Here is a 13474-nt window from a genome sequence, read left to right on the forward strand (position 1 = left end):
TTTATTTGATTTGGTGGCCACCAATCTCAAGTTAGATCTTCATTTCATGGTTAGAAATATTTTTAGAAGTTAGATAAATGGAATTCCATGAAGAAAAAGTGAGAATTTCATGGAATGACCATGATTAGATGCAAAAAACTATCAAAATGCTTAGAAATAAGACTGCTACAACCAACAGTATAGAAATTTGATGAACAAAACTTCTAGTTTGAATGCTAAACTGAGTAAAGAATCTCAAAACATGTCTGCTAAGATTTTAGCAATAATTCCAACACAAGAAAGCACTCAAAAATCAAAGAGATCTTCAAATTACTCTTGAAACCAAGCACTTTCCTTCTATTTTTTTGAAACAGTCCGTACAATCTGTGTTTACAGTCCGTACAAAACAAATATTTATAGACTTGGGAGATAGAAACTAACCTCGTTAACCAACTCCAACTGGTTTCACTTCCTATTCCTTCATGAAATTTAAACTATGGAGTTTCCCTCCAAAATGCCCATTTAGCCATTACATTCAAGATTTAAATTTTTTAACTATTAAACTATGTTTTTAAAGACCTTTTTGAATCTTTTAACTTATCAAATGACATGCTATGGTTATGATAACCTATAGGACCCTATCAAAGGACTCTCCTACCCTATGAAATCCCTAGATCTTATCCAATGGCTCAATTACAACTTTTCCAACATTGAAATCCATCAAGACATCATACAACATTATGACTTTTTTATGCTTTCAAATGCCATGATTGGTTGAAGGATTGCCCAATTCACTCTAGGATATTCTCCATGAACTCTGTGATTACTTAGACCTCCAATGTGCCTTTGATAAGCATATGATGCTCATGCATCACAGCCTAAGCTTCTCTTAAAACTTTTTTTATAGTTCTTAATTTCAAAATAGATACGACTTTTTCATTGTAACATGTAGGCACAAATCTCATAATTTTACTCATGTTCGTCATCATCGCTTAATGGTGTAGGGGCACCAAGGTCATTCTATGAAGATACATTCATTGAAGACACCAATGACTAAGGATCCAATGGACTTCTAATACAAGGAGACTCTACCCTGTAAGTGGACTCCACTTCACAAGCCCAACCCTCAAACTTAGGGTACTCAAACAACTTGGATGAGCACTTAGGAACTCCCTACCACCAATAGGCCTACAAAGGAAAATACTTCTTAAATGGTTTTAACACTCAAATTTTTAGATGGAAATGGTTATTATAGACTCAAACCAACAAGGAAAATCTCAAACTTGAGGTTTCTCAACAGTCAACAATCAAATTTCAAAACTGTTAGCAACACTTCCTACTAGGACAATTTCTAGTTTTAACGGTCAAGCTCCCAAACCATAAAAGGACCCCCTACTATTTTTGCATTTTAAAATACTCTTCAAAATCCCCTAAGAGATTCCAAAAGATTAACCAACAACTCAGCTCTAGCATCAAGTTATGCCCACTTTGTGTCACTGTCCTAAATGGCCAGTTTACATTGGGTTACAAGAAAAACATAAACAAATGGGTTCAAAAACTTGGTTCAACCCCTTGGATCTCTGATACATATTGAACTTATCCTTCTAAACCCTTCACTTGGGTCAGATTAATCAATTTAGGAGCCTGATCCTTCTTTTTCATTCAAATCTAGACCAAACATAAGATTATGTTCAGTCTAGGGTTTGCTGGTAAAATTAGATGCCATGCTCCTATAGCCCTGATTCTCTTCCATCTCAAAGAACCCTCTCCTAACTTGAATTCCACAAAGAAACTTTGAAATCCCACAGTGGGTTTGCAAGTTAGGATTCCATCTTGCTGAAACTCAAATTTGGAGTAAATCTGACCTACCTGCACTAAAAATGATATAATGTTTTTTTTATACAAGATAAAGACCTCAAACCAATTGAAATAGAATCTTGACTCAACCCTCTATCCAACGATATAAGACTTGTACCACCACCAATCTGTACAGGTCATATATAATTGAAAAAGTAGTAAAAAATGCATAAAATTTGAGTTTTTTATTGACCAATGCTGTCCACCATTTGTATAATGACCTTTTCCAAGTGTGGGGATCTTAAGTACATGCCTTCAAGTAGTTATAACTTCCATTTGGATGGTTGGAACACCATACAACCTCATGTTTAGTTTGACAACTATTATTTGCAAAAATTGCTCTTAGCAACTTTTTGCATTTTGCAATTTTTTGCACTTTTGTAGGTTGGTTTAGTAGTTTTGAGTCTATAATAATCATTTGGAATGATTAGGATTCATTTAGGTTGGTGGTTAGTTGAAATTCCAAAAAGTGCAAAAATTGCAAAGTTGCATTAGCAACTTTTGCAACAATTTAGCAACTTTTAGGAAATAACCATAAAATTGTCTATATTCCTATATTCCTTTGAGGTTTTACTATTGGCAAAAATTTTCTAAGTCATAGAATTGGAATCAAGTAAAAAATGTAAAAATTGCACTTTTTGTGCAAAGTTGCATTGTTGAAAGTTGTAAAAGTTGCTCAAATTTGCAACTTAGTGGAAAATGGATTGTGGGATCAAACTGTCTACTCTGTTAGCTCTGGGTGGCTGGGTAAACCCTATCTCCAACCTCATCCTATCCCCTTTAGAGCTCAAACATTCTTGGGCACGTCAAACTGGAATGTCCCTAAGCGTCACTAAATGCCATAGGGCTAGGATCTTTGATGGGGCATATCTCATAGCTCGTGTGAGGTATGGATACAATTCTAGTTCCTACATGACGGTGTTGTAGAGACCTAAAATAACCTCTCTCACTTTTTGGAGATCACACTCTATTTTCATTTTACGACACCATCTCGGGTGATGTTGAAACTTGTAGTATTGGCTAGTACAAAGTTGCCAAATGCCAAATCTCTCTCACCTTTCATCGTGGGATCGAACTATCTACTCTGTTAGCTCTAAGTGGCTGGGTAAACCCTATCCCTAACCTCTTCCTATCCCCTTCAGCACTCAAACATTCTCGGGCACGCCAAATTGGAATGTCCCTAAGGGTCACTAAATGCCATAGGGCTGCGATCTTTGACGAGGCATATCTCAGAGCTCGTGTGAGGTATGGATGCAATTCTAGTTCCTATAGGATGGTGTTGTGGAGACCTACAATAACCTCTCTCACTTTTTGGACATCACACTCTTTTTATTTTACAATGCCATCTCGAGTGATGCTGAAACTTGTAGATTAGCCAGTACAAAGTTGCCAACTACCAAATCTCTCTCACCTTTCATCGTGGGATCAAACTGTCTACTCCGTTAGCTCTGGATGGCTGGGTAAACCCTATCCCTAACCTCATCCTATCCCCTTTAGCACTTGAACTTTCTCGAGCACGCTGAATCAAAATGTCCCTAAGGGTCACTAAATGCCATAGGGCTATGATCTTTGATGGGGCATATCTCGGAGCTCCTGTGAGGTATAGATGCTATTCCAATTCCTACAAGACCATGTTGTAGAGACCTGCAATAATCTCTCTCACTTTTTGGAGATCACACCTTTTTTTCATTTTACGATGCCATCTCAAGTGATGCTAAAACTTGCAGTATTGGCCAGTACAAAGTTGCCAACTATTGAATCTCTCTCACCTTTCATTGTGGGATTGAACTGTCTACTTCATTAGGTTCGAGTAGCTAGGTAAACCCTATCCCCAACCTAGTTCTATCCCCTTCAGCGCTCAGACATTCTCAGGCATGTCAAACCAGAATGTCTGTAAGGGTCACTAAATGCCATAGGACTACAATCTTTGACACGACATATCTAAGAGCTCATGTGAGGTATGGATACGATTCTAGTTCCTACAGGACCATGTTGCGGAAACCTACAATAACCTCTCTCACTTTTTGGATATCACACTCTATTTTTATTTTATGATGTCATCTTAGGTGATGTTGAAACTTGCAGTATTGGCCAGTACAAAGCTGCCAACTGCAAAATCTCTCTCACCATTCATCGTGGGATCAAACTGTCTGCTCTGTTAGCTCTTGGTGGCCGAGTAAACCCTATCCATAACCTCATCCTATCCCCTTCAATGCTTGAACATTCTCAGCCATGCCAAACCAGAATGTCCCTAAGGGTCACTAAATGCCATAGGGCTACGATCTTTGATATGGCATATCTCGCAGCTCGTGTGAGTTATGGATACAATTCTAGTTCCTACAAGATGGGGTTATAGATACCTACAATAACCTCTCTCACTTTTTGGAGATCACGCTCTATTTTCATTTTATGATGCCATCTCCGGTGATGCTGAAACTTGCAATATTGGCCAGTACAAAGTTGCCAACTGCTAAGTCTCTCTCACCTTTCATCGTGGGATCGAACTGTCTACTCCATTAGCTCCGGGTGGATAGGTAAACCTTATCCTCAACCTTGTCTTGTCCTGTTCAACACTTGAACATTCTTAGGCATGCCGAACCGGAATGTCCCTAAGGGTCACTAAATGCCATACGGCTACGATTTTTGATGGGGCATATCTCGGAGCTCGTGTGAGGTATGGATGCAATTCTAGTTCCTACAAGATGGTGTTGTAGAGACCTACAATAACCTCTCTCACTTTTTGGAGATCACACTCTATTTTCAATTTACGACGCCATCTCGGGTGATGCTGAAACTTGCAGTATTGGCCAGTACAAAGTTGCCAACTGCCAAATCTCTCTCACCTTTCATCGTGGGATCAAACTATTTGCTCCATTAGCTCTAGGTGGCTGAGTAAACCCTATCCTCAACCTCGTCCTATCCCCTTCAGTGCTCAAATGTTCTCGGGCATGTCGAATTGGAATGTCCCTAAGGGTCACTAAATGCCATAGGGTTGCGATCTTTGATAGGGCATATCTTAGAGCTTGTGTGAGGTATGGATATGATTCTAGTTCCTACATGACTATGTTGTAGAGACCTACAATAACCTCTCTCACTTTTAGGAGATCACACTCCATTTTTATTTTACAATGCCATCTCGAGTGATGCTAAAACTTGCAGTATTGGCCAGTACAAAGTTGCCAACTACCAAATCTCTCTCACCTTTCATCGTGGGATCGAACTGTCTACTCTGTTAGCTTCGGGTGGCTAGATAAACCCTATCCCTAACCTCGTCCTGTCCCCTTCAACACTCAAACATTCTCAGGCATTCTTGAACATTCTCCACTACACTAATTACAAACACTTTCGAGTTGTCTAGGAGTCTTTAAGACCTTCAAAATTGACCTGTAACTTTTTATGCCAACTTCAAAAACAAGAAATTTTATTACATTAAATCTAGGAATTATCTTTCAACAAAAAGTTATTAGCATTCTTATTTAGCCCCATCCAAAGTTTTGAGAAAGGTCTAGGAATAATTTGTGCTGAAATGTAAACTTAATTTATATAGTAACCTTATGCAAATTCAAGGTTGACATTGTCCATGAACAAATTATTGCTCAATCAACCTTGTCCTCTCTAATTTTGAGTTCTCCCTTGTCTACCAAATTAGTCTACAAAAAAACTCAAAAAAGCCTAATCATTCTCAAATTGATTATGTTTGAGAAGGGTACATTGTACTCACCTTCAAGGTGTGAATCTCTTTGTAATGATAACATTGCTCTCACAAAAGCCATAATATTGAAACCCAATGAATGCATGAAAATACCACATTGTAGGTCATGTGTCTAATGACTTCTTGTTTACTCATTTTTTTGATATTCATTACACATCCAAATTATCACCAACTCTGTAACTCTATATCCTCCACTTAAAACATCAAATTGCTAGAGGCAACTCATTGTTTTGTGTTTTTTGTATGACTAGGATGATAAGAGTATGGGTAGATATAAAATATTTTTAACAAAATATAAATATATTCCTATGTGACAATGGATAATCAATATTGACTAACTTTAAAGATGTTAAGAAAAAGGGGAAATTTAGTTAAAAACATTGGAAATTTAGTTAAAAACATTGATAAATTGTTAATGAAGATAAAATATTGAATGGACTTATATCAAAGTTTTCAATAGATTAGGTATTAAATTTAATGTCATACATAAACATATCTAATTTAATGTCATACATGCACATATCTAATTTAATGTCATAGATGAACATATCTAATTTAATGTCATACATGAACAAACATATAATATAAAATGATAACCAATAATGTCATGTACATTAGCAAACACATAATATATTATGATAACCAATAATGTCATATATGAACAAACATATCATATATTAACCAATAATGTCATAATTCGAATAATGTCATACATCAAATATAGAATTTCATATACATCAAATGTGTATCGAATATGTCCACTAATGCCTATATATATACATGTCTAGATCAACTATATCTTTTCCTTCCAACAAGGGGAAGGAAACAAGTCTCTCGATGTCCTTTGCCATCATGTGGAGGGAGATGGTGGAGATGATGGGGTCCTCCTGACATGCTCACTTGACCTCTTGTTGAGGCTCTTCTCCAACTCCAACTGATACAAAGAAAGTAGATATTAATCAATATTTATTATACATTGAAATCAAATATATGTGTACACAAAATCAATTATTTTCTTACCACCATCAAATAGTCACTCTGTAAGTCCACCTCGAATGCTCGTGGATGATCAGGTGTGACGAGACCCTACAAAAATTCAATAAATATAATCACTTATAAATAACATTAGAAATTTTGAGACTAACTATTATAAACAACAACTGAAATGAAGAAAATTCTTTCATACCTCTGTCAATGGCTATGAGCTAGCCACAACTGTGGCCACTCCACTATCAATAGACTATAGCAGATGAGGAGGTGCGTTCGACATCATGAGCTGCATGTCATACGATACATGTTACATCTAACATGAAACATGAAATAAATATAATCAAATGAATTAAATTAACATGAAACAACTATACCTGTGTGAAGCTCATATGATGTCTATGCTCCGAGTCCGTAGTAAAGGTTGAGGGTCCTATGGAGAACTAATGCACATGCATAATTTTCTTTGTCAATCCTTAATATGATTACATAATAAATATATGTATTAATTAAAATGATTAAATTGATACATACCTCGGGACTTATGGAAGGGACAAAAAAAGGCCTGGAGGATCTCTGCTAGGCCCAGCAACACTCTGACCCTGAATTTTGAACAATGTCAATAGATGCTAATTAATTAATCATTCACTATACATATGAAATGTGATCAAATTAGTAAATTATAATTGTAATTTACCTGTGTGTCAATGCCAAATGTGTCATTTAAGAACTGATCGCTGACAAGCCCATCATCCGCACCATCTCTAGCATGAGTGCCAAATGTGCATAGGGATCCACATGAAGTGCACATGTGACCACAATGCACAGACAACTCCCCCTCAACTAATGGGCTCATGGAATGGATATGGGTCTACGTCAAAACATTAATGGTCCCTAGAGCATTGGCCTCTACATGTTCCTTCACAACTGAAGGAATAGTCACATGCTCGCGTTGTGGCTTGACCATAGGTGCCCTAACTACATTAGGGTCATGACGTGCTCCCGACCTCTCAAATGATGACCCCCCACCTCTACCCTGGGAGTCTAATATATCAAAATAATTAGGGATGTCCCCAAGGACAAACTCACAATATAATTTCTTCAAAAAATACATGGGGACCTCATGATTGTTGCAAGGAGAGGCATAAAAAGCCATCCACCATCTATCCCAAAAATTATTTCTAATAGCATCGCGTATGCACCAATGGATGGGGAATCATTTAGTACCCTCTCTAATAGTATTTTGCTCACCGGGTTTTCTAAATAATGCACATATAATACCTTTTGGTATTTTTTTTTTTTAACATCTTCATATGACAATTTATTTGCATAATTTATTTTTTCCTCATCCCTCTTAACCCGCCAAATATCTAACTGACCACTAATTGAGGCTATTTAGGTGTTAATGGATTCAAGGGATGATGCCAATTGAGCCCTCATTGGATTGGTTTGTCCAGATTCTTTCAACCGAGCAATGAGTCTTCCTAATTTAGTTTTGCCTCTCTCTATTTCATTTATTATATTCTCTTGTGTGCCTGGCGGAGGTCTTGCAATTGGTTCGGGTTGTGGAATTTGTTGTTCTTCTTGAGGAGGGTTTTGGTTTTGAGGTTCTTGAGGGTTTTGAGGTTCTTGTGGATTTGCTAGTTGATTATGGACATTTCTTGATAAAAAATAAATTGAAATTCAAATAAATAAACAAATCTAAATGAAATTTGTAAAAGCCCTACAAACAATATAAAAAACCTACAAAACAATATGAAAAACATATCAAACAATACAAAGATAAGTTTATATCACTTACGACGTCATCGTGGGTGCAATTTTGGTCTTGGATTTCGTCGGCAAGGAGGCATTTTGGTAAATGATGGTGAAAATGTTCAATTTTTAACCCGCGTATGCGCTGCTGTCTGTAGGAATAGCAAAAAATGTTGATGAAAATGATGGGCTGCGGGTGTGTAGCCCATCATATATACTTTTTTGGTTTTGCTAATAGCGCGCACGTTCTATAGCACGTACGCGCTATGGCTCTGGTTACCCAAGCCATAGTGTGTATGCGCTATAGTGTGTGCGCGCTATTGAAAATAGGAAAAAAAAAAAAGAACTTGTCATCTTTTTGGCACCACAACTTGGTGCATATGCTCGGCTGCAATAGGAATTTTCATAGCCATGGCCTGGCATGGATAAAAATCACATCTATCCATCCCAAATGATGGGGCTAGATAGCCAATGTCGAAAATAAAGACATCTTTGTCCTCCCATTTCAAAGCTCTAGAATTTAAAAGACAATGACATTCAGAAGTTTTTCTTGCATCCAGCTAAAAGAGAATGATCGACTACGTGCAACTTTCAACTTTACTCGTACACTTTGTAGAAGCGCTAATTTAGACAATTGTCTCCACTTAAGTATATTGTCATTCAAACAATCCCCATAAAATTCTAAAAAGGAAATAAAAAAGTTACCTAATTCTATTTTATATGAATATGTGAAGTGGAGGCAATCTGAGAATTAAATTAACAAGAGCTCTAAGAGAACTTGAGTCCCTGCCTTGTGCAAGGGTTATAATGTGAAAAAATGGATAACCACTAAGTTAAAGACATAAATATAAGAATTTATTTCACTTTAAAATATGATTTATCTTGTTAAATAAAATAAAGTATGATGAAGTAGTCATTATATAATTGTTTGGTGAGTTTTTATTATTTGATGGTTTGTATTTAATATATAAATTAACGAATTTTTAGAAATATATTCAATTCTAAAAAATAATATAATGATGACAAACAAATATATTCATATATTTGCTAAGTTGTTTTTTAGAATAATCAATTCTTAACATTTTAAAAATTGAAATCAATCTTAAAAATTATAATATATTATATTTTTCATTAAATTGAAATATTTAAAAACTCACATGAAATTATAAATAACTTTTTATAATATAAACTTCGAAAAATAAAAAATGAATAATTTTATTTCCCCAATTTATTATAATTAACTTTAATTTGAATAATAATAATTGAAAAAACTAATATAAAAATATAGATTTTTTAAATAATATAATTAAAAGGTAATGTTCTTATAAACCAATCCTAATAGAATTTAAATCTTGCAAATACTATGGTTCAAATCGTGATGGGAGGAAATTGGCAATGGGAAAAGATTAGACGTGGAAAATTAGTAGCAACAACCGACGACGTCTATGCAGAATTATAATAAAAATGATTGGGTTGGCTAGTTAGCCACTGACGCAGCGACCCCAACACATTGCTTAATATTAGCTGATAAATTCATCCTTATCTTCTATTTTTTCTTCATTTTTTTGTTTCAAAAAAATAATTATTATGGCATAAAAATCACTAACCAATTAGGAAATTTGAATCTGTATGCTATAATTATTTTTAAAATAGAACCTTTGAAAATATCGAATGCTCATTTGTTTTTCTTGCAAAAAGAAAAAGAAAAGAAAAGAAAAGAAAAATATACTAGGGGCTAATGGGAACCAGGCCTAGAATTTGACGGTCACCCCCACGTCATATGATTTTTCTATGACGGTTTGATGATTTTGATGCCTTTCATTTTACATTCTATGAAAAACTATTATTGTCATTTTTAAATTTTTGAATAATCAATATCAAATTTTTTAGTTCAAAAAATTATAATATTATATAATAAATTATATATAAATTTTCTATTTTTGAAGAAAAAATAAATCTCAAATTAAATAGACAAATTTTATGTTTGTATATTTTATTTTAGAAAGATTTTAAGTTAATATAAATATATAATAAACAATATAAAAGCATCACATTACATACTCTATAAATATATATATATATATATGTTATATAATAATAGAATAATTAGTAATTAGTAAGTTTCTAGATTCATATTAAAATAGAAAATTCATATCTATCACTTAAAAATACATAAACAAACAAATAGCACATGTTTATATTGTAAAGTAAAATATTATATTATTTATAATAAATCTTTACAATTTATTAATAACTTACAGTGTCATATTGATGGTTTTAGAAGAATATGACATGTCAGCCTATACGGTCTAAAGAAAATTTAGACTGTCATACAGGTTAAAATGTGCGAAAATGACTATTACAGCCATCAAATTCCAAGCCTGACGGAAACATGAGTTCCCTGCCAGGACTAAAAATAATAAAATTACCGAATGCTTTACGACTCGCATTTTCTCTTCAAAAGTCAAAAACAACATCAATCAAGTCTTTAATTGATTCCTTCCGTCTCCCACCGTTTTAATTCCACATAGAGATACCATTGGTCATGTATATAAACTTCAAAATTTTTAGAATTTCTTCAGAAAAAACAATGATATATAGGCTTAGAATAGTTCCATTACTCTCGCAATTTACATACCCGTTTTTTATATGATTCCCCACTCTCGTCCTATAATAAAAAAATCCGTATAAAAATCTCAGGAAACGGCTACTTTTTCGAATTACTTCAAAGCACCCGCACTTACTACATCATGCGATCAGAAAGGGCAGGCAAGCGCCTGAAGAAATTAAGATAAGAAGGCGGCATGGGCTCTCTGAACCTGGGATGCCGCAGAAAGTAGAGCCCAAGAACAACAGCCACGGCCTTGAAAGGCACAACGTACAAGACCACCGAAACCATGAAACAAACGCCTATAAAAATCCCGGTGGCGCGAGGATCTCTCCAGCTTAGCAAAGACTGAATCCTCTCGCCCTGCGTAGCAAAATCCCCCAAAACTGTCTGAATCCGAGCGGCCAAGCTACGCAGGCGGTCATATCGAGCCTTCACCACTTCAGGGGGCTTAGTGCTCGGAATGGGGTCGAATTCCTCGTCGAGCTCGTCTTGGTCGACTGTATCCGCCTGAGAAATCCGAATGTCCATGTGCGGAGGCATTCTGGGCCGGAATCTGTAGTACCACGAGCCGATCAAGAACACGTAGAAGAAAATGGTCGGAACTATGAGTTCCGGGTACCAGACAAGGATAAAAAAGAGCATATGAACCAGGACTGTCGTAACAGGGTTCTTCCATTGGCAAATGTCGTCGACCCATTTGGTTACATTCACGAGCCCGGAGAGAACATTCATGATTCTGAACCAGTTTGCTACGAAGAGGAGGTCTTCGTCCAGGAGGGGTTTGAGGTTTTCTTGCTCACGCTTCTTGTTCGGAGGACCTGGAGGCCTAATTGCACTCGGACTCTCTGGTCTGAAACACCAACCTGTGAGGGAAAGACGAAATGACACTCATTTATCAGTCTATAGCAATCAAATCGGATTGAAAGTAGAAGAAACATATTATTAGAGTAGCTAAGCATGCTTTAAAGATGTATATGATTGTATATCTAAGATAAATGTACAGTTTGTTTACTCAGTCTCAGCTACCAACATTTCAGATTAATATCTTTACAAATTCGTTCTCAACTACTTATCTTCCTGGCTGATCTTAGGAGTAAGCAATTTTCAAGTAATATATATTAGAATTGAAGAAATGGAACAAGCAAAAGGGATAAGGCAATAAATAGAGTGATACGATCTAGGGCAATTAAAAAAAATTTGGTATCAAGAATCTGTCACTCTGAGGGGACTTGAAATTTAAATCACAATATTGCTGAAATTATTCTGAAATTGATATAAATCTGTATAATTTTTGTTCTGAAAATGAGTTTAGAATGCACAGAAATATATTATTGAAATTATAGAAGTGAAGCTGAACATTCATTTATGCTTCTGGGTGAGATTGTGTGTAAGTTTATCAGCATCAATGTACTCACAAAACGTTGATGCTGATAAACTTACACGCAATCTCACCCAAAAGCATAAATGAATAGCATGGATTGTAGAAATCTGTTATGAAGCTGAGCATGTTATAAAGATGTACTACATTATAAATCTAAGATAGAAATCTGATCCTTCTCAATGAAACACCTTTTGTTATGACTATGAGAATTGAAAGAATTACCAACGAAACTTTCAAACTGATTCGCAGCTTTAGTCGAATTAGAATCCACCATTAGTTTGAACTCTTATTGTCTCATATAGTCAATTGGACATACAACCCAACTCAAGTCATTGTAGTCCCCCAATTAAAAAATGCATATAAATGCCTTAAAACTAAAAGCGTACCGCTCTACAAACTCTTTACCACTCAAGTATTCACCCAGTCGAGCACTCAAAAAGTTACATCGAGCATAAACAACTGTAAAACAAGGTCTAAGATATTCTTTCTGCTCTTACAAGCAAGGAAAACCATGGAATATTTTAAAGCATTAAAGTTTGGTAAGAGGTCTCCTTCAACATTCGAATGTTCTCGGCCATGCCGAATCAGAATTTTCCTAAGGGTCACTAAATGCCATAGGGCTGCGATCTTTGACACGGCATATCTCAGAGCTCGTGTGAGGTATGGATGCAATTCTAGTTCCTACAAGATGGTGTTGCGGAGACCTACAATAACCTCTCTCACTTTTTGGAGATCACACTCTATTTTCATTTTACAATGCCATCTCGGGTGATGTTGAAACTTGCAATATTGGCCAGTACAAAGTTGCCAACTGTCAAATCTCTCTCACCTTTCATTGTGGGATCGAACTGTCTACTCCATTAGCTCTAGGTAGCCGAGTAAACCCTATTTCCAACCTGGTTCTGTCCCCTTCAGTGCTCGAACATTCTCAGGCATGCCGAACTGGAATGTCTATAAGGGTCACTGAATGCCATAGGGTGCGATCTTTGACACGGCATATCTCGGAGCTCGTGTGAGCTATGGATGCAATTCTAGTTCCTACAGGACTGTGTTGCGGAGACCTACAATAACATCTCTCACTTTTTGGATATCACACTATGTTTTCATTTTACGATGCCATCTCAGGTGATGCTGAAACTTGCAATATTGGCTAGTACAAAGTTGCCAATTGCCAAATCTCTCTCACTTTTTG

General features: G+C 35.8%; 1 protein-coding gene across 1 annotated transcript; it reads right to left on the reverse strand.

The window, feature by feature from the left end:
• Positions 1-11033: 11033 nt before the first annotated feature.
• Positions 11034-13218, reverse strand: LOC149541668 (FT-interacting protein 7-like). Its single transcript, XM_089795645.1, has 2 exons — positions 13179-13218; positions 11034-11764 (listed from the first exon to the last, which is right to left on the reverse strand). Exons 1-2 carry the CDS (start codon positions 13216-13218, stop codon positions 11034-11036), a joined length of 771 nt encoding a protein of 256 aa, XP_089651771.1.
• Positions 13219-13474: the final 256 nt, after the last annotated feature.

Source organism: Cupressus sempervirens, chromosome 8 (genome assembly GCF_028749045.1).
Source record: "Cupressus sempervirens isolate cs-2001-9-10 chromosome 8, ASM2874904v1, whole genome shotgun sequence".
NCBI lineage: Eukaryota > Viridiplantae > Streptophyta > Pinopsida > Cupressales > Cupressaceae > Cupressus > Cupressus sempervirens.

Excerpts from the sequence above, each read along its gene's own strand:
- LOC149541668 (XM_089795645.1), bottom strand. The coding sequence starts at position 13,218 with ATGCCTGAGAATGTTCGAGCACTGAAGGGGACAGAACCAG. Across the intron at positions 11,765-13,178 it reads ACTGAAGGGGACAGAACCAG|GTTGGTGTTTCAGACCAGAG; the intron begins GTTGGAAATAGG and ends TTTCCCTCACAG.